The sequence below is a fragment of the Phyllostomus discolor genome, chromosome 12 (assembly GCF_004126475.2).
Source record: "Phyllostomus discolor isolate MPI-MPIP mPhyDis1 chromosome 12, mPhyDis1.pri.v3, whole genome shotgun sequence".
NCBI classification, from domain to species: Eukaryota; Metazoa; Chordata; class Mammalia; order Chiroptera; family Phyllostomidae; genus Phyllostomus; species Phyllostomus discolor.
Genome location: NC_040914.2, coordinates 28,468,177 through 28,489,873, shown reverse-complemented (window position 1 = coordinate 28,489,873; position 21,697 = coordinate 28,468,177). Strand labels below are relative to the sequence as shown.

The window sequence follows — 21,697 nt, the reverse complement described above, 5'->3', positions numbered from 1 at the left end:
GCTCTATTATTTAGAAAAATGAGAATGCAATTACGCTAACAGACATTAAGACATTAAGAAAGAGAACTTCAGCTCTCCCTGGTGTAGCTCAGTGGCTTGGGCACATGTTGCAAACTGAAGGGTTACTGGTTCAATTCCCAGCCAAGGCACATGCCTGGGTTGTGGGACAGGTCCCCACTGGGGGCCTCATCAGGCGCAACCACACATTGATGTTTCTCTCCCTCTATTTCTCCCTCCCTTTCCCTCTCTCTAAAAATAAATAAAATCTAAAAAAAAAAAAAAAGAAAGAAAGAAAGAGAAATTGAATCCCCAAGAGCCAACAACAGGGAATTAACAACCATCCACAAATTCTAAACAAAGTTGCTAAAAGAAAACCAAGGCAATGGTTACAGAGAATGTAAAAGTGGAGATATCATGGTGCAGCCACACTGGAAAACAGGAGGATTGTTCCTTAAATGGTTAAATATACTGATATCAAAGGACCCATTATTGCCTCTCCTACAGTCAAAGGAAATGAGATCAAACAAAAAATGGGCATGAATGTTCACAGAAGCATGAGAAGTAACACCCAGTAAGGGGAAACAACCCAAATGTTACCCCTGATAAGTGCATACAATAGGGTCTACCTCCACAAGGGCATAGTATGCAGCCATTGAAGAGCACACCTACTACAACGCAGATGTACATCAAATACCTGCTGCACAGTGAGAGCAGCAAGACACAAAAATGCACGTGTTGTGCGATTCCACTTATAGAAATGTGCAGCCCTGACAGGGCAACTCAGCTGGTTGCATGCAGCGTTGTGTGCACAACCAAAGGTTAGGGGTGTGGTCCTAGTTGGGGCGCATATGGGAGGCAACTGATCAATGATTTACTCAGATTGATGTCTCTTTCCTATTGTATCCTCCATTTCCTTCTCTCTAAAAATAAACAAAATCTCAATTAAAAAGCAAATTTGCCCACTATAAACAGCAAAAAATATTCCTAGAAATCAAGCCTCATAGTCCCAGCTAGTGTGGCTCAGTGCATTGAGCACCTGCCTGCAAAACAAAAGGTTGCTGGCTCATTTCCTACTCAGAGCTCACGGCTCAGCTGTGCACCAGATCCCCATTTGGGGATGTGCAAGAGTCAAGCACACATTGACATTTCTCTACCTCCCTTTCTCTAAAAATAAAACAAATGAATGTTTAAAATAACACCAAAATCATAAAAAGCTGTAACTGTTGTCACTCAGTGGATTGAGAACAAGCCTAAAACTGAAAGGTGTCCTGTTTATTCCCACTCAGTGCACATGAGTGGGCAGTGGGCAGGTACCAAACTGGGCTGCTGCTACCGAAGACCCAGGGATATTTATCTCACACTTGGATGTTTCTCTCCCTATATTTCTCCCTCCCCCTCCTCTCTCTGAAAAATAACTAAAACCTTAGCACAGTTTCTTCACTTTTGTAATTTATAAAATGAAAAACTGAAACATACAAAATGCAGGGCAAGTATTGATGCCCAGCCCTGGCTAAGTGGTTCAGTTGGTTGGAACTCTGTGCTAGACAGCAAATAGTTGAGGGATCTATACCAGCTTGGAGCGCGTGTGCGAGGCAACAGATTGAAATTTCTCTCTCACATCTGTGTCTCCCCACCCCCACTCTTCCTGTCTCCCTAAAACTGAACCAACATTCTCCTGTTGATTAAAAAACAATTTACCCCCACATGTGTGTGTGTGTGTGTGTGTGTGTGTGTGTACACGAAAGGGTTGCTGGTTCTATTCTCAGCCTGGGGCACATGCTGTGTTGCAGGCCAGGTCCCCAGTAGGGGGCATGCAAGAGACAACCCTACATTGATGTTTCTCTCCTTCTCTTTCTCCCTCCCTTCCCTATCTAAAAGTAAATAAAAATAAAATCACTAGAAACAAACAAACAAAAAAAATACTGATTTGATAGACAGAAGGAAAGAGATGTTGTTCCACTTACTGATGAATTCACTGGTTGCTCCTAGAAAGTATCCTGACCAGGGATCAAACCTACAATCTTGGCATATGAAGATGAACCTCTAACCAACTGAACTAAATCTGTACACTTTTTGTGTGTTTTTTAAAAAGATTTTATTTATTTATTTTTAGAGAGAGAGGACAGGAGGGAGAAAGACGGGGAGAAACATCAATGTGTGGATGCCTCTCATATGACCCTACTGGGGATGTGGCCCCCAACTGAGAGGCATGTACCCTGACTGGGAGTCAAAATGGTGCCCCTTTGGTCCGTAGTCTGCACCCAATCCACTGAGCAACATCAGCCAGGGCTACATCTATACATTTTTTATTGTCAAATGTTTCTTCCACAGAAGGAAATTTAGAGAAAAATACCACAAATAGACACCCACTAAAACATCACAAGGACAGTCTGCAATATTCACTACTTGTTGGGACCCACCCAGCAGGTTTTAGAAGCTGTGACTCCCCAGGGTAAGGCTGAGTAAGAGATCTTGGGACCAAAAGCCACTAAGGAGACAAAGCTTATCTTCCTGGTAGGGGCGTTGCCTCTACCTCCTTTTACTTCAGCCTCCTTGGCCCTGGGCAGATGACTGGTTAGCCAGTGCTGGGTAAGATTCCTCAAGGGAGGGATGACCTAAGATGGGCGTGGTCACGAAGGGGCCCTCAGGGAAGGACTTGGGGGGCTATAGAAAAAGGGGGTAATGGACCTTTACCCCTCGGCTTTGACATATCCTGAGTTCTCATTCTGTCTGCAAAAAGACTCCTAATCTCTTGGCTGCCTTGCTCCCCCACCTGACTTAAGCCTCAAACAATGCTGGGGAGGAACTGGTGGTTCCCCCTGCAGGAGGAAATAAGGCCTAAGAAAGAATGCATAAAATCCTGTGAAAACTGCTTTGCTAAGAGGTCCTCAATTTTCTGATAAGGGTCCAAGTGTGAAATGAGTTTCTTTCCCAAAGTTTTATAGCACTTTAGCTAATAGACCCTGACTCAGAATAGGCCCTCAGAGTTCTTTGTATGTTACCTATTGTTTGATCATTACTGCCTGACAATGACTGATGAGCTTTACCTACATTCCTGTGCAAACTGAACCCAGTAAAATCCAGTTGAGGAACAGGCTCCTGGCCCTTCTCCTTTGAGAGATCAGCCACCTTCCCTCCCCAGGCAGAGCAAGTCTTAGTAGACTTATTCTTATCCATGGAGGCCAGGGCAGGGTGGGGGATGCTTGGCAGGAGCAGTTGGAAGGGTGGAGCCTGCCCCCACCCCCATATCAACTCCCATACTACAGGGGTCCTCCTCCCCACCTGCTCCAGTCCCTGGGGCATTTAGTGCCCTCTGCCTACTTCTCAAGGTGCCTCATCCAACTTCCTGCCAGAGGCCTCTGTCACTCTTAATTGAGTATGTTGAAGCTGCCACATCCGAAGTACCCACAGGTATCTCCTGAGATCCCTCAGAGTAGGAAAGCTCACTCCTGAGCCATTCTGTCCCCTAAAGTTGAAAAATGCCAAGGTCAGGACAGTACTCTCTCAAGTCAGGGTGGACAAAACCCCAGGGGATGGGAGGAGAGGCCTGGGGCCTGATGGGGTTTGTAGGAACCAAGGCTCATCCCTGTCCAGAAGTATAACCCTCAGGAAGGAGGGGTCAGAGGGTGACATGACTCACCAGGGACTCCTTGGTTGGCATATGGGTGACCATCCTTCCAGTGCTTAGGGTGACCTGGACACAGCAGGCTGTGCACAGGGAGAGAGAGGAAAAGGCACAGTGAGAGATCAGGTGGGGGTTTGACCCACAATGCAGACATGACAGACACACACACTGCAAGACAGGCAGACAAGAACAGCCATATACATTAATAGGGAATGCATGCAGGGGGCCTATGGCATCCAAGGTCCTCAACCAACATCTCTGAATTAATCCTCCTGACACCCTGCATTGTTGGGGCTATTTTCACTCACCCCATTTCATAGATCAGGAAACTGAGACCCAAAAAGGTAAGCTGTGTACCCAAAAAGACAAGGGTGGGGTTGGGGTTGGTCTGAGTACATCAGGGTCCATATGGTTGGTGCACATGTCATACCCACACACATACTCTCCCCCAAGGCACACACCTGTGCACGCACCCAATGCAATAGCCTATAGAGGGGAAAGGGATCTGCTGCCCTCTATCCCCTGGTCCTATGTCTGACTTACCCAGCAGGCACAGTGGGCCCAGGGAAGCTTACACCACTAGGAGACCTTGAAAATATCATCATTTCTTTTGATAAATTAAGAGAAAATGCAAATCTAATCCAGCCTGGCCTATTTTTGTGCTCACAGCAATGCAAACACTACTCCAAGTTTACTTTATTTAAAAGGGGGCCAGGAAGGCACAGTGGCCCTGAAAATAGCATGTGCATGTGGCTAGTGACCACTGAACCCAGAGTGGCCCTACATACATGGCTGTGGAGCCAGGGGGGGTGGCTCCTCCAGCTCCTTCTCTTCTGTCCTAGCTTTCTGACATTTCCTGCCATACATTGTTTCTAAGGGGAAATAAGAATTTCCCAGTGTGGGGTGTTTAGGGTGGTGGCTCTGGTACCTGGATGCCTAGGTGTGGAGTTGGATGATTCACTTACAGTCTCTGAGCCTCAGTTTCCCCATCTGCAAAATGGGGATGGTCAGGGTTCCTACATAGAGTCACTGGGAGGCCTGTATAATGCCCAGAATGATACCCTGAGCACCCAACACACACTCCCTGAACAAATCCACCCCCGTCGGCATTGAGTAGGGTCTCTGAGCCTCTTTCTTGACCTCACACCTGGCTTCCACATACATCCTGCCCTCCAGTGCCAGGGGAAGCTCTGAGGAAGGAAGTGGCTCTGGGTGCCGCAGGGAGGCAGCTCTGCCAGGCCCACCTGTCCAGCAGGGCCTCCTTCTCCACGGTCTAGGTAGGGCACCCATGGCGTTCGCGCACACACACGTCAGCCATGCCCAAAGTCAGAGGCCCAGGTACATACATACATGGAAAGACTCGGACAGAACAGGTGCACCCCCACACGCGCAGGCACATCAGAAACACAGGCAGGCGCAGAGGAAGAGACCAGACACAGGGGGACACCTGGATGGCGCCCTCACGGGGAGACACCGCCGACGGAAAACAAAGGCTGACATGAACACAGATGTGGACACTGAGGGCCATAGAGCGGCCAAGACAGGCAGCCGACACACGTACGATCCAAGGAGAAAAACTCTAGCCTCCCGGACACACGCGGTGTTACACGAGACACAAAGAGACCTCCCGGGAATCTCAGTAGGTTAAGTGAAACACAGAAACACACACAGCCACACGCATCACCTGCAACCCCACGCCCACGCCCAGATCCATACCCAATGTCCTCACGCCTCAGACTGGTCCCCACAAAGAGCACACGGCTACCTCTAGAAAGCGACCTGCGACAGCTAGAGTACACTGACAGTACTGCGCCTGCGCGGGTCGGCCTACTACACTTCCCATAACCCCGCACGCCGAAGTGACATCCTTACCTGGCTCCCCTCTTAGTGAACGGCACCTGAGGGGCGGTCTAGAGGCTCTTTGTCCCAGAAGCCCCAGCGGCACAAGGGCAAGAAGGCGGTGTTCTGGAGAGATCTTGGTGTCAGAGACAATAAACCCCAGTGGATCGGGAAGCGGAAGAAAAAGTATGGGGCAGGATGGGACCAAGGAGGAGCAGGGTGTGGAGGGGGTGGGTGGAACCAAAGCGAGACAGGGGTGCGTTTCGGTATGCCAGAGGAACAGGGAACTTAGCGTGCTGGAGAGATGAGAGGGAAATTGAGGAAAGTAGGGGTGTGTGTGCAGGCAGTAAAGGACGCTGTAGCCCCTTTAACAGACCTCCAGCATCCAACGAGGGGTACTGATAGTTGTGCTGATTTGCAGAAAATTTGTAGCCTTGGCTGGTATGGTTCAGTGCATAGTCTGCTGGCCTGCGAACGGAAGGGTCACTGGTTGATTCCCAGTCAGGGCACATCCCCACGTTACGGGTTGCGAGGCACGTGAAAGGCAACCACACATTGATATTTCTCTCCCTGTCTTCTTCCCTTACCGTTTCTAAAAAGAAAAACTGTAAAGCGTACAGACGCTCCCAGATATGCAAGGGAATGGACCTTTCTTACCCTGCCTTGCCTATATAGGAACGTCCAATAAACGTCCCGCGTGTGAGAAGGGTATGGCGTACTCACGAGCAATAGTTTCTTCCCTCCACCACCTTCTTCCATGTGGCCATTCTAACATTTGCAATGCTCCTGGTCATCTTGCCCTGGTCCCATCTTCAACCAGGTATCAGTAAGCCAGGTATCGGTAAGGAATGAGGACTTCTCCCCTATCACTTACCTTCCTACCTGGGCCTATATGGGCCTGTTCAGTTCAGTACTTCATCCTGAAGCCCTGTTTCCTGGGGAGGGTATCTGCCTCCAGCATAGGATGCTCCACGTGAAAAAAGGCAGAGGCTCTGTTATTAAAGCAATGCTACTACTCTTGTAGCCTCACCATTGCCCAGGGCACAAAGACTGAGGACTCAGGTTATGACAAAGCCAAGAGGTGAAGGTCTTTCTGCCCCTTCTCTATAGATCCCTCCCTCATGGTCCATCTCAACTGTGCCTCTTCGGTTGCCCCTCCTCTTTTGAGGGGTCTTACAGGTCATTGGCTAACTAGCTATCAGCTCAGGCCAAGCAGGGGTGAGGGAGATAGGGGCTGCGCTCTGGCCAGGAGGAAATGTTCTGTCTCCTTACTGGCTCATGTCCCCAAGTCCTTTTCACTCAGCCCTACCTGTGCAACCTTTTTGTCCATTAAGGAGGTACAGTCCCTGAAACCAGGCAGGACGGTTCCCAACAAACTGTATATGTACCTTTTGCATGATGATTGTTTAAAATGACATCGGTTTCCCTTAATGTAGTTCTATTTAAAAAAAAAATTAACAGACCCCTATGAGAAACTATGGTGTCTGACGCAATTAGTTCCCGTGCCGAAAAAAAATTTTCTTCCCTTCATAAAATACCTGGCACCTTCTGTTGCAGGAAACCTGGGGGCTGGGAGTGGGGCAAACAAGGACACCCAAAAATGTGACAACCTGACCTCTAGACAAGATCCAGGCATGTGTCACAAAGTGACAATGCCCCCATGGAGCCCACCTCCACATCTTCCCTTCTCTTTTCTCCTATCCATCCTCCACTTTACTACCTAGGAAACAGAGACCAGAGACACTGAATGTACTGTCCAAACTCCTACAAGTTTATTGGATCTAGGTCTGGAGCCACAGGGCCCCTGGCCTCATTACCAGATATTAGAGCTGTATGGGGCTTACTTTGCACCTGCAGATGCTGGGGAAGCATATGGTGAGAATGCCTCAGTGTGTCAACACCCATATTTCTAAGACAGGTCTGATCAGGACTTCTGCTTTCTACCTGTGGGCTCCAGTATCAAGTCTGGTGCTGGCCCATGGGCTCAGGACCTACCAGTCAGGTGTGAATCCTAAAATCACCCAATTCCCTGCTATGTGCCACGTGAGGCAGAAATTCCTGCTGAAGGTTTTCCTGCACTTGCCACTCTGGTAGGGCTGGTCTCCCACAGAAACCACTTGGTGGATGGGGAACAAAAGGTTCCTGATGAAGGTTTTGCCACAATTCTCCAAGGTGGGGCTAGTCAAATGATTCTGTAAAGATAAGCATGTCATGAAGTCCTTCTGGCAGATGGAGCCCTAGCAGGGGACTCCCCAGTGGGCACTGGTCTGTGCTTCCTGAATGAGGAGTTCTTGCTCAAGTCTGTACTAGCCTAAAATCTATGCCTTCTCTTTAGGGTGCACCCCCCCCCCCTTTTTTTAGGTTTCTTAATTTTTTATTTATTTTTGAAGAGGGAGAGAAACATCAGTATGTGGTTGCTTCTTGAGTGCCCCCTATTGGGGACCTGACCCAAACCCAGAAACATGCCCTGACTGGGAAATAAACCAGAGACCCTTTGATTCACAGTCCAGCTCTCAATCCACAAAGCCACACCAGCCGGAGATGAAATCTGCATTCTTTGATGCTCAATGAGGTTCCTGTTCTGCTGAAGGCCTTGCCACAATCCCTGCATATGTATACCTCCTACCAGGTATGCATCTTGTGATGCTCGATGAAGCACCTATTCTCTCTGAAGGCCTGACTGGAGTCCTTGCCCACATACGGCATCTGCCAATTGTGCATCCTCTGATGCTCAACAAGGTTCTTGTTCACTCTGAAGGACCAGTCGCAGTCCCCACACACCTATGATGTCTACCCTCTGTGTGGCCTTTTATGCACAAACAGGCTACATTTCAAGCTGAATGCTTTTCCAGTCACCACACACATAAGGCTTCTCCCCAATGTGCATCATCTGATGCACATTGAGACTACATGAGTGGATGAAGTCTTCGCCAGTTCCCACACGAGTGCAGCTTCTCTGCAGTGTGTGTCTTCTCATGGTGGATGAGGCACCTTTTGTTCCTGAAGGCCTTGCCATACTTCCCACACTTGTATGGCTTTTGCTGGCTGTGTGTCCTGTGGTGTCCATACTTTCTGAAGGCCTTCCCACAGTCCTCACACACCTATGGCTTCTCCCCAGTGTGCGTCTTCTGATGCTCCATGCGGCGCCTATTCTCACTATAGGCCTTCCCACAGTACTCACACGCATATGGCTTCTCCCCGGTGTGCGTCCTTGAATGCACACGGAGGCTGCATTTCTGGCTGAAGGCCTTGCCACACTCCCCACACATGAATGGCTTCTCTCCGGTGTGAATCCTTTCATGCACAAGGAGGCTGCATTTCTGGCTGAAGGCCTTGCCACAGTAACTGCACCCATATGGCTTCTCCCCGGTGTGTGTTCTCTGGTGTAGGAAGATGTTACCCTTATGCCTGAAGGCCTTGCCACAGTGACCACAAACATATGGCCTCTCTCCGGTGTGTGTTCTCTGATGCACAATGAAGTCACATTTCTGGCTGAATGCTTTGCCACAATCCATGCACAAGTGCAGCTTCTCCCCGGTGTGCATCCTCTGATGCTCCATGAGACGCCTATTCTGTCTGAAAGCCTGGCCACACTCCCCACACACATAAGGCTTCTCCCCTGTGTGTGTCCTCTGATGGACAATGAGACTCCATTTGTGGATGAAGACTTTGCCACAGTCTCCGCAGGTGTGCAACTTCTCCCTGGTATGTATCCTCTGATGCTCGATGAGGTGCCTATTGTCTCTGTATGCCTTGCCGCAATCCCCGCACACATAAGGCTTCTCCCCAGTGTGTGTTCTCTGATGCACATCAAGGGCTGATTTCCGGCTGAAGGCTTTGCCACAGTCCCTGCACACAAACGGCTTCTCCCCGGTGTGTGTCCTCTGGTGTAGGATGATCCTGTCCTTCCGGCTGAAGGCCTTACCGCACTCCCCACACACATATGGCTTCTCCAAGGAATAGTTTCTTAGGTGCTTCCACAGGGATGACTTTGAACTGAAAGTCTTACTACAGTGTGTGCACTTGTATGTCTTCTTCTCTGCACAAAGTTGCGGGGGAGGACTGGGGCTTGAAGTACCTGAGTTCTTCCCACACATGCTGAAACAGTGCATCCCTGGCCCTCTCGGTCCTTCCAATCTTGATGGGGCCAGCAGGAGGCTCTGGTGGATGAATGTCTTAAATTCATAATACTCAGGAGCTAACACTTGGGACATGTCCAAAGGCCCTACACAGGTCCCTGTGCTTCCATGTTGCTGCCCCACTTTGTCACCCTTTATCTCTACTTTTTCACAGGAGTAACCCTGGGCTCCATTCTTCATGAGTCCTTCCACAACCGTCGCAATGGATAGTCTGTTTTCCCAAGATTCCTTCTCTGGGTCCGATTCATTCATGTTCCATTCAGTCTCCAAGTCTGAAGGGAGGGGGAAAGAGATGAGGACACACATGCAGTTAACCACACTGGGAGGGAGGATCTTCCCAAGACATGACAAGGCACATCCTGACAGCAAAAGACAGCCTGTAGTGGGTACACAGGAAATAGGGAAGCTGTGAAGAGAGAAAGTGGGTTATAAGGATGTGAAAACAGAGCAGTGGATTCAAACATGGCCTACATAGCTCAGACCTGGAGGAAAAGACAGAGAAGAGAACAAGGGAAAAAACGGGCAAGGAAGAGCACATCAAATCATCCTACACACCCAAGGAAGGTTCACTGCACCCAGCTCCTTGCTTCCAAGCCTCCTCGTGCACATCCCCAGACAGCTATGCTTTTTAAAGCATCACCTGTTATTACTAATGATACAGTAAGAGTTGATTCTCATGTTGTTGTGCTGGTTGTCTTCTGTCTCCCCATGTGCCAGTGAAGCTCCCACATGTTCACACTGCCCATGAGTGCCTTGCCTTTCAGCTGGCTCCTCACCCCTCTGCTTAGTACACCAATCCTTCTCATTAAAGCACTCCCTGGCAACACAAAACCTGAGACTCAGATCCTTCCCTTGAGTCTACAACTGGAAACAATCCTATTGTTCATCATCAAGTGAAAGGATAAACACATGGTGAGCTATCCCAGAAGTAGAATATGACTCTGCAATAAAAAGAAGTCAGCTATTGCCCTGAATGCCTAGCTCAGCTGGTTAGAGTTGTCAAGTCCAGCAAAGACTGTGAGTTGGATCCAAGTACAGGGCTTGTACAGGAGGGAATGGATTGATTTTTTTCACATACTCTCCTTCTCTGTCTCAATCCAATAAAAAAATATAAGGAAAAAAACTGAAGGAAATGATTGGTACACACAGTTCACGTTGAGTAAACCTGAAAGAAATGATGTGAACTGTAAGAAATTAGATAAAAAATAAAATGTGCCCTATGACTTCATATATATGATATTATAGAATAGGCAAAATACACAACAGTAGTTGCTGAAGAATGGGGCGTGGGCCAAAAGAAAGAATAACTTTTGGGGCTAATGCATGTATCTGCATCACAACCATGATTCCTGGGTGGATACAAATGTTAAAATGTGTCAAATCATTTGTTTTAACTATGTGCAGTTAATAGTAGGTCAGTGAAACCACCAGAAAATCTGTTAATGAAATGGGACTGTACACTAAGTCTGAAAGTTAGTGTTTTTCCTTAAGAATATTATCCAAGAAAGAATATTATCCTTTCTTGTCAGTGAGGACAAAAAGTGCTCATCTTTGAAGAGTTTTCTGATTTCCATCATATTTCTACACTCTGATTTGTTCGTTCAGTGTCTTGGTGAATATATAGGTCATTTCTCTCCGTATGAAAAATCAGGGAAATTTCTATCAAGACGGAGCCATATGTAAACACACTTCACCACACCACTTCACATTATATGTAAACACCCTAACTACACCACAGTTGTATGGGATGGAAGGTGGGCAAAAGGAAAGATAAACTATTTGGACTAATGGACATGTCTGCATCTGTCCACCTTTTTTATTTCTGTGTCATCCTAAGGTGACAGGCACATGGTGAGTAACACTGCAAGGTTGTCCCCTTACCCAGTGAGATCAAGTTCCAGTAGACCTCCATCATCACATCCCTGTACAGGTCCTTCTGCTCAGGCTTCAGCTGCTCCCACTCCTCCTGGCTGAAGTCCACAATCACATCCCTGAACGCCACTGACCCCTATAAGAGGAAGCAAACACAACTCATTGCAGGGCCCTCCTCACAGTATTCAAGACAGGTGATCAGAAGGGCTGAGAGGATCAGGAAGGCACACAGGATGCATCTGACTGATGTCAACAAGGTCAGAGCTCTGAAGGGCCTGATCACTTAGTGTCCTCAGTACCTAAGTACACTGGATGGTCCTTGGACAGGCAAATAAACTATGGGGCTGTTCAGAGGAAGGCAAACAGCACAATTCAAAAATGGACAAACAACCTGAACAGACACTTCTCCAAAGAGGACATGCAGATGGCCACTATACATATGAAAAAATGTTCAATGTCACTTATCATCACAGAGCTGCAAACTAAAACCACAGCAACATATCTCCTTACACATGTTGGACTAAAACCTCCATATGGACCCTAAACTAGTCAAAACCATCGAGACAGGTGCTTGGGCAGTGGCAACTCTCTGAGGTGTCTGGAAAATGGGAAGGGATGATGTGAGGTTGGGTCCATGGGGGAAGATTCTGGGTGGGACTGCTGGGTCAAAACCTCAAGCTTAAACGACATGCTGGAGCACTGGGTAGGCTGTCTCCAAAATATCCAAACCAACAGTTACTGGTGAAAATGAAAAATGTGTCTTTACTTTACAGAAAAGAATGTAATAGACATTTTGGCCAACCCAATAAGTACAATCTACTGAAATTACCATCAAGGTCACAAACAGATCCACCACCTCCCAAAGTTTTCTCCTGCCTGCCTTTATTATTGCATTTTTTTTATTTCATTTTCTGTTTTTAAATACAACTCCTGCTGAAAGTTGTACCTATTCCACTGGCTTGAACAAACTCACTCAATGAAATTTATACTCAGCAGGCTCCATGTACCCAGCCCAGGCTGGGACAGACTCAAAATCTGAGTGGGTCCTCTACATCTGGGTGCCCACACTCTACAGCAAAAGTGTGGGAGATGAGACACAGTGCCCCTCATGAGAAGGGTTGGGAGATTCCCCTAGAAATAGGGCTTGCCTCCAAGTGAACTAAAGCCCTCTGAGCGCTCTATTGGTACATGACTGAGGACACTCATTCCAAGGCTCCATCTGTTTGGGATTCTTGTCTAATGGCAGAAACCTCTTTGCCACAAGAAAAAACTCACCCAGTTCCAAAGAGCTGAAATCAGGCTCTACTTTTTTTATTTTAATACTCACTCGAGTACATATATATTGATTTTGGAGGGAGAGGAAAGCAGGGTCAGAGTGAGAGACAACCACCCGGAAATCGTAAACAATGTTGGTAAAAGAGGAAACCAAGGCAACGATTACAGAGGTCAAAGTGGAGATATCGTGGTGCAACCACATAGGAAAACAGTCAGACTGTTCCTTAAATGGTTAAATATACTGATATTGAAGGACCCACTATTTCCTCTCCTACACTCAAGGGAAATGAGATCAAACAAAAAAACTGTACATGACTGTTCACAGCAGCATGACTAATAAAGCCCAAAAGTAGAAACAACCACAACATATACCACCTGATGAATGCATACAACAGGGACTACCTGCTTAATGGAATAGTATACAGCTATGAAATAGGATACCTACTACAACACAGATGTACATAGAAAACATGGTGCTCAGTGAAGCAGTCACATACAAAAAAACACATGTTGCATGACTCACTTATAGAAATGTGCAGCCCTGACTGGGTAACTCAGCTGGGTGCAGGGTGCACCATCGTGTGAACAACCACAGGTTAAGGGTATGGTCCCGATTAGGGCTCATATGGGAGATAAACGATCGATGTTTTACTCACATCGATGTTTCTTTCCTACTCTTTCTCGCTTCCTTCCCTTCTCACTAAAAATAAATAAATAAAATTAAAATGAAACAAAAATAAATTTCCCACCATAAGCAACGAATGAAGATTTCCTAAAAGTCAAGCCTCAAAAGGCTAGCTAGTGTGGATCATTGGATTGAGCATCACCCTTTGAATGTAAAAGTCTCTGGTTGGATTCCCAGTAGGGGCACATGCCTGGGTTGCAGGCCAGGTCCCTAGTTGAGGGTGTGCAAGAAGCAAACACACATTGATGTTTCTCTCCCTCCCTTTCTCTGAAGTAAAATAAAATAAAAAAAGAAGAATTCATAAAAAGCCCTGGCTGTTGTGGTTCAGTGGAATGAACACCAGTCGATAATTGAAGTGTCTCTTATTTGATTCTGAGTCAGTGCACATGCCTGAGCTGCAGGCCAGGTTCCATGTGCGGGTATCATAAGAGACAACTGACAAATATTTATGTTGCACACCAATGGTTTTCTTTCTGTTTTTCCCTCCCTTCTGCTCTCTCTAAAAAATAAATAAAATCTTTACACAGTTGATCCACTTGCATAATTTTTAAAAACAAAATTAAAAAATCATACAAGATGAAGGCCAAATATTTATGCCCAGCCCTGGTTAGGTGGCTCAGTTGGTTGGAAAAATGTCCTAGACAGGAAATAATTATGAGTTCTGTACCAGGCTGTAGCACATGTGGGAGACAACCCATCAAAATTCCTCTCTCACATCTGTGTCTCCCTCCTGCTCTTTCTTTCTCTGCCTACAACTCAATGAACGTATCCTCTATTGATGATAAAAGAAATACACTTACCTCCAGACATGTATATATATAAATTCTGGATTTTAGAGATAGAAAGATTATGTTCCACTTCTTGATGATTTCATTGGTTGCTTCTCGAAACTGCTCTGACCAGGGATTGAACCCAAACCATGGCATATCAGAATTATCCTCTAACCAACTAAGCTACATCTGTACATTTTTTATTGTAAAGTTTTTCTTTCATAGAAGGAAATTTAGAGAAAAATACAACAAATTACCATCCACTAAAACATCATGAAACATCACAATAACAACCAGGGACATTCACTGGTCCCTCATGTCAGGCATCTCCTTCCACCCCCCTCCATTCTCCTGGGCATGTAGTGCCCCTGCATACTTCTGAAGGTGCCACATTGAGCATTTCCTGCCCAAGGCCTGTCACACTTCACTGAATATGTTGAAGCTGCCATATCCCAGATGCCTACAGGTGTCTCCTGAGATCCCTCAGGGTAGGGCACCTCACTCCTGAGCGATTCTGTCCCCTGTGGTTGAAAAATACCAGGGTCAGCCCTGACTGGTGTAGCTCAGGGGATTCAGCATGCAAATCAAAGGGTTGCAGTTCATTTCCCAGTCAGAGCACATGCCTGGATTGCAGGCAAGGTCTCCATCAAGGGGCAACCAAGAGGCAACCACACATTGATGTTTCTCTCCCTCTCTTTCTCCTTCCCTTCCCCTCTCTCTAAAAATGAACAAAAATCTAAAAAAAAAAAAAAAGAAGAAAGAAAAAAGAAACACCATGGTCAGGACAGAGTCTCTCATCTCAGGGTGGACAAAACCTCAGAAGATGGGGAGAGGGGCCTGAGGCCTGATGGGGTTGGGTGGATCCCTGCCCAGAAACATGGCCCTAAGGAAGAAGGAGCCAGAGGGTGACACGACTTACCAGGGAATCCTTGGTCTGAAGCTGGGTGGCCATCCTTCCAGTGCCTATGGTGACTTGGGCACAGGCAGACTGTGCACAGGGAGAGAGAGAAAAAGGCACAGGAAGAGATCAGGTTGAGGCCTGACCTGCAATGCAGACATGACAGACACACCCACTAGAAGATAGGCAGACGAGGACAGTCACACATATTAACAGTGAATGTACACAGGGAGCCTATGGCATCCGAGGTCCTTGACTCATGTCCCTGATTTGATCCACCTGATCCTGCATTGCTGGGGCTATTTTCACTCACCCCATTTCACAGATCACGAAACTGCGGCACTAAAAGATAAGTCAGGAACCCAAGAAGATAAGGGTGGGATTTGGGTTGAGCTAGTATATCAGGATCCATGTGTTGGTGTGCACCAACATGTGCTGTCATACCCACACACATATACTCCCCCAACACACAGGCATGCCCACACAGCCAGTCCCAAGACTGGAGGGAGTAACAAGACCCTCTGGCCCCTCCCCACTGGGTCTGATTTACCCAGGAGGCCCACCGGGCACAGGACAGCTGTCAGCAGTAGAAGCCCTTAAAAATGTCATCATTTCAGCACTAGCTGGTGTGGCTCAGTGGACTGAGCACCAGCCTACCAACCAAAGGGTCCCCAGTTTGATTTCCAGACTAGGACATATGCAGGGATTGCAGGCCAGGTGCCCAGTAGGGGGAGCCCGAGGCAACCACACACTGCCGTCTCTCTCCCTTTTTACTTCCCTTACCCTCTCTAAAAATAAACATAAAATTTTTAAATAAAAAATAAAAGGGATGTATCATCAGTTTTTAAATGCAAATCTAATGCAGCCTGGACTATATTTTTCTCCTTACAGCAATACAATCACTACTCCAAGTTTACTTTATTTAAAAGGAGGCCAGGAAGACACGGTGGTCCTGGAAATAGCATGTACATGGAGCGGGTGATCCCTGAACCCAGACTGGCCCTAGATATGGGGCTGCAGAGCCAGGGGTGGCCGCTGCTCCTGTTCCTCTCCCTCCTCCTGGGTCCAAGCTTTCTGACATTTCCTGCCATCCATTGTTCTTAAGAGAAACAAAGATTTCCCACTGTGGGGTGTTTAGTATGGGTGTTCTGGTACCTGGATGCCTGGGTGTGGAGTTGGGTGATGCAATTACCATTCTCTGAGCCTGTTTCCCATTTTGTACATGGTGAAGGTCCCTACCTCAGAGTCACCGTGAGGCCTGTAAAGTGCCCAGAACGATACCCTGAGCACGCAACACACCCTCCCTGAACAAAGTCCACCCTGGTCAGCATTAGGTAGGGTCTCTGACCCTCTTTCTTCACCCCAAACCTGGCTACCACACAGGCCCTGCCCTGAAGGCTCTGAGGGCGGGAAGGAGAGGGCTCAGGCGCCCGCAGGCTGGCAGCTCTGCCAGGCCCACCTGTCCAGGAGGGTCGTGGTCTTCACGCTCTCGGGAAGGCACCCCCGACGCACTCACTCACAAATGTCCGCAACGCCCAGAAACACAGATGCAGATGCACACAGACAGGGGAAGGGTCGCGCAGGCCCGACACCCCCCCCCCCCCCCCCGCCACACACACACAGACACACTCACACCCAGACACACAGGGGCACGGGAAGACACATCGGGATGGTGCCTTCACACAGAGACACCGCGGACTGAAATTAAGGCAGACACGCACACAGAGGAACAAAGAAGGACCCCGGAGAGACAAAGACCTGCAGCCGACACACACACACAAGAGCAAAGGCAAAACACAGGTGGCCTCGCGCACACCCGCGGTGACACACACCCGGTGACACACACGGACACACAAAGAGACGGCCCGGGGGTCTCAGCCCCACACATACACACACTCACAGCCACAGGCAATACCTTCACCCGTGCGACCACACCCACAGCCACGCTCAGTCTCCTAAAGCCCCTGCGCAGTCCGCACTCAAATTCACCACAAGTTTACCTCGAGGTTACCTCACGAAAGAGAACGGCTTCTGCTGGGCACCCCGACGGCACTGCGCCTGCGCGGGCCGGCCTACTACATTTCCCAAAGCGCCCTACGCCACCATCGAATCCTCTTTTTCCGGCTTCCCTCACAGCGCGCAGTGCCGAGGGGCCGCGAGTCACTTTGGCGGACACGAGGCTCTGTATCCCAGCTGACCCCGCGGCACGACGTCAAGGAGACAGAGTTCTTGGGGGACCTAGGGCTGCAGGGCGTAGTAAGCGCAGTGTACCAGGCAGCCCGAGGGTACTACAGAGAAGGACAGGACCCCGGGAGGAGTGGGGGGACCAGTGACTGTGGGAGGAGAGCCAGAGAGGGGTTCATAGCGGTACGCGGGGCGGGGTGGGGGGGGGTACTGAGAGCGGAGTGAGCTGGAGGGGAAATAGAGACGGGGAAATTTCACAAAAGGCGGGCCGTGGGTGGAGGCGGGAAAGATGGTATAAGATCCCCCCTCCCCAGCCAAGAGGTCCAGCCCTCTGACTTTCAGCCCGCATAGGCGTGCTGACTTGCTGAAAATATGTAAAGGGTGCAGGGACGCCCGTAAACAAATGATCTTAAACACAAAGTATCGGTTCTTCACCTTAAGTGCCAGCCTGTTACTGTTCCAGAAACAATGTAGGGGTTCTGCTGCCTGTCACCCCCAATAGGAAAGCTCTAGGGACAGAGGCTGATGAGAAAGAGGTCTTTTATTCAAATGCAGGATCCGGGAGAGTGGCAGATAATTGTCTCAAAGCTTGTCTCCTCCGAAAAACCGAGGAAGACCCCAGCTGTCCTCAGCCCAACCAGGCCATGTCGAGGTCTTGCTTCAAAGTACCATCTTATGGGAACCACAGTTGTCACTGATCACTCACCCAGGCAGCTCAGATTGTCTGGTTTCATGCTTCCCCCTGGAAGCAGGCTCTAACTTTAGCCAGGTGTCTTCCAGGGCCACAAATTCCAGCCCTGGCAGGGTAGTATCATGGCCAGGTAGGTAGGCAAGAGACCGAACCCAGCCTGCGAACCAAAGGGTCACTAGTTTGACTCACAGTCTAGGGCACATGCCAAGGTTCCAGGCCAGGTCCACAGTAGGGAGCACATGAGAGGCAACCACACATTGATGTTTCTCTCCCTCTATTCCTCCCTCCCTTCTTCACTAAAAATATATAAAATCTTAAAAAGAAGAAGAAGAAAACTTGGGGCAAAGGAAAATACCCCTATAAAAACTCATCCTATGGGGAATGTGTATTGGGTAAATGAGCATCCAGGATAAAAGGAGATAAGAAATAACTCACCTCTGGATATTGCTGGTCCTAATATGTGTGTGGTGGGGAGATGGACAAATGTTACTTCCTCCTAATATTTCCCCATCATTATGCGAGATGAGCAAATCCCTGGGAAACTGCTCTCATAATGGACATCAGACATAGTGTAACCATTCCCAAGCCACGAATCCAGGGCTATGAGTGACACGTTGCTTGCAACCTGCTGCTGTGACCTTGTGGGGTATTTGTGCTCCCTCCCCCCAATGGTTGACACTCATTTGGATGGGACAACCAGTAACTCCCTCTTTTGCACCTGACATTTGTTTAAAATGATGTTGGTGGCCCTGGATGGTGTGGCTCGGTGGACTGGAAGCCAACCTGTGAACTGAAAGGTTGCTGATTGGACTCCCAGTAAGGGCACATGCCTGGGTTTCAGGCCTTCTCACACACTGATGTTCTCTTCCTGTCTCTGTCCCTCCTGTACCCTCTTTCTGAAAACAAATAAATTTTAGAAAAAAAGATGATGTTCGCATTATCTAATTAAGTTTTGTTTATTTTTTAATTTTAGAGACCACTATGAGAAACTTTGGTATCTGAAGTGACAACTGCTACTTCCTAATCATAAAAAGAGTATTTTTTCTCTGTGTGAACCACCTGTTAGTTTATACAGCTCATGAGCTTGCAGCCTTCCAGCTGCTTTTGCAGGGAAACAGGGCTGTGTTTAGGGAAAACAAGAAAACACACAGATGGCAACAATCTGATCTCTGGACTACATCCAGCATGTGTGACAAACTGACAATATCCCTATGGAGCCCACCTTCCCCTCTTTTTTCTACTCCCCTCTTCCACTTGACTATTGAAGAGATGAAGATCCAGAGACACTAAATGCCTTGTCCAATCTCATAGGAGTATTTATTCCAGTTCAGTTCAGTCTGGAGCCACAGTGCCCCTGGCCATGCTCCCAGATACTAGACCTGTATGGGGACTTGCTTTCCACACAGCCCTGTGGATGCTCTGGAAGCAGCTGGTGAGCATGGCATGAACTGACCCCACAGCCCACAGTCCTCAGATCTCTCTGGGCAGGAGTTCCCTTGCATCTACCTGTGGGCTCCAATGTCGAGTCTAGCACTGGCCCCCAGGCTCATGAACTGTCTGACGGGTGTGGACTCTGAGATCTCACGCACATCTGCTATGTGTGTATCCCTCTGGTGTCATGTGAGATGGAAGTTCCTGCTGAAAGTTTTCTTGCACTTGCCACACTCATAAGGCTTGTCTCTCACATGGAACCTCTGGTGGACAGGGAGCAAGATGTTCTTGATGAAGGCTTTGTAGCACTGACTATCCTTATAGGGCTTCTCCAATGTGTCGTTGTTCTGCTGCTCTTGCAGGGATGAGCATTCATGAAGCACTTCTGGAAGATGGAGCACTGGTAGGATGCTCCTCAATGTGCACATGCCTGTGCTTCCTAAGAGAGTGGTTCTTGCTAAAGGCCTTGCAACATTGGCTGCACTTGTAGGATTTCTCCCCAGTGTGCACACGTCGGTGCTTCCTGAGAGACATGTTTTGGCTGAAGGCCTTTCCACACTGGCCACACATGTAGGGATTCTGCCCAGTATGTGTCCTCTGGTGTGTGATGAGGTACTCTTTCTGGGTAAAAGTCTTGCCACAGACCTGGCATGCATATGGTTTCTCCCCCAAGTGCATCCTCTGGTGCATGATGAGGCTCCTTTTAGTCTGAAGGCTTTACCACAGTCCCCACATGCGTAAGGTTTCACTCTAGTATGTGTCCTCTGATGTACAATGAGGCTCCTGTTCTGCGTGAAGATTTGCTACAGCCTGGCACAAATACAGCCTCTCCCCAGTGTCCTCTGGTGTATGATGGGGTACAGTTTCTGGGTGAAGGCCTTGCCACAGTCCCCACACATGTAAGGTTTCTCCCCAGTGTGCATCCTCTGATGCACCATGAGGCTACTGTTTGCAGTGAAGGCCTTGCCACAGTCCTTGCACACATATGGCTTCTCCCCAGTGTTAAGTCCTCTGGTGTCTGATGAGATTCCCTTTCTGGATGAAGACCTCGCTGCAGTCTCCACATGCATACAGCTTCTCCCCAGTGTGCATCCTGTGGTGCCTGATGAGGCTTTTTTAATGTGCGACGACCCTGCCAAAGTCCCTACACAGGTATGGCTTCTCCATGGTGTGTACCTGCTGGTGGATGGTGATATACGACTAAAAACTGAACTGCTTTCCACTCGTGTTGCAGCATTGGGGTTGCTCCCTGGTACGGATTCCTTGCTTCTCCTTTGGAGACCAGCAACACCTGAAAGCCTTGTCACAGTCTACTCATTCATAGGGCTTCTCTACAATAGATTTTGAGAGAGGACAGAGGCCTGAAGCCCCTGAGTCCTTCCTACACATGCTGAATGGTGCATTCCCGGCCCTTTCCATCCCTCTGATCTTGCTGGGGCCAGCATGGGGCTTTGTTGAATGAATGCCTTAAATTCACAACTGTCAGGGACTAATGCTTGGTATATGTCCAAATGCCCCAGACAGGTCCCCCAGCTCCCCTGGCACCATCTTCACTGCCCATATTCCTAAGACAAGTCTGATCAGGACTTCTCTTGTGTCCTACCTGTGGGCTCCAATACCAAGCCTGGCACTGGCCCATGGGCTCGGGACCCACCAGTTGGGTTTGGATTCTAAGATCCCCCAATTCCATGCTATGTGCAACGTGAGGCAGAAATTCCTGCTGAAGGTTTTCCTATACTTACCATTCTTATAGGGCTTGTCTCCCAAACCACCCTCCTGTGAACAGGGAGCAAAGGTTCCTTATGAAGCTTTGTACACATTGGCTGCACTTATAAAGCTTCTCCACAGGGATCTGGTGAGGATATTCTGTAGGGATGAGAATGTTATGAAGTCCTTCTGGCAGATGGAGCACTAGCAATGCTATTTCCTAGTGTCTGGTGCCTGTGCTGCCTGAATGAGGAGTTCTTGCTAAATGCCTTGCCAGACTACCCTCACGTGTATGGCTCCTCCTTGGTATGTGTCCTTTGATGCACAGTGAGGTTTGATTTTTGGCTGAAGGCCTTGCCACAGTCCCAGCACACATATGGCTTTGCCCCAGTGTGCGTCCTCTTATGCACAGTGAGGATAGATTTCCAGCTGAAAGCCTTGCCATACTTCCCACATAAATATGGCTTCTCACCGGTGTGCATGCTCTGATGCCCAGTGAGATACCACTTCCTGCTGAAGGCCTTGCTGCAGTACCCACACACATACAACTTCTCTCCAGTGTGCGTCCTGTTATGCTTAAC

General features: G+C 48.3%; 5 protein-coding genes across 5 annotated transcripts in view; all 5 read right to left on the bottom strand.

Annotated features, from left to right (window-relative positions):
* LOC114510882 (zinc finger protein OZF-like) overlaps positions 1-5,389 on the bottom strand; it is a 46,061-nt gene extending 40,672 nt beyond the window's left edge. The window contains exons 1-2 of the mRNA XM_028529385.2: positions 5,342-5,389; positions 3,641-3,708 (exon numbers count right to left, since the gene is read on the bottom strand). Of these exons, the coding sequence (XP_028385186.1) occupies positions 3,641-3,673 (33 nt within the window). The 5' untranslated portion in view covers positions 3,674-3,708; positions 5,342-5,389. The remainder of the gene's footprint in view (positions 1-3,640; positions 3,709-5,341) is intronic.
* LOC114510879 (zinc finger protein 585A-like) overlaps positions 1-16,985 on the bottom strand; it is a 90,319-nt gene extending 73,334 nt beyond the window's left edge. Inside the window, exons 1-2 of the mRNA XM_036012754.1 lie at positions 16,966-16,985; positions 5,025-5,249 (exon numbers count right to left, since the gene is read on the bottom strand). Of these exons, the coding sequence (XP_035868647.1) occupies positions 5,025-5,153 (129 nt within the window). The 5' untranslated portion in view covers positions 5,154-5,249; positions 16,966-16,985. The remainder of the gene's footprint in view (positions 1-5,024; positions 5,250-16,965) is intronic.
* Positions 1-21,697, bottom strand: part of LOC114510883 (zinc finger protein 420-like) — a 297,564-nt gene that overhangs the window by 151,329 nt on the left and 124,538 nt on the right. The window contains exon 2 of the mRNA XM_036013538.1: positions 15,125-15,193. Coding sequence (XP_035869431.1) covers positions 15,125-15,193 — 69 coding nt within the window. The remainder of the gene's footprint in view (positions 1-15,124; positions 15,194-21,697) is intronic.
* Positions 1-21,697, bottom strand: part of LOC118497792 (zinc finger protein OZF-like) — a 169,689-nt gene that overhangs the window by 23,468 nt on the left and 124,524 nt on the right. The window lies entirely within an intron of this gene.
* Positions 6,911-21,697, bottom strand: part of LOC118497790 (zinc finger protein OZF-like) — a 139,314-nt gene continuing 124,527 nt past the window's right edge. Inside the window, 1 exon segment of the mRNA XM_036013451.1 lies at positions 6,911-9,875. Within this exon segment, the coding sequence (XP_035869344.1) occupies positions 8,371-9,855 (1,485 nt within the window). The 5' untranslated portion in view covers positions 9,856-9,875 and the 3' untranslated portion in view covers positions 6,911-8,370.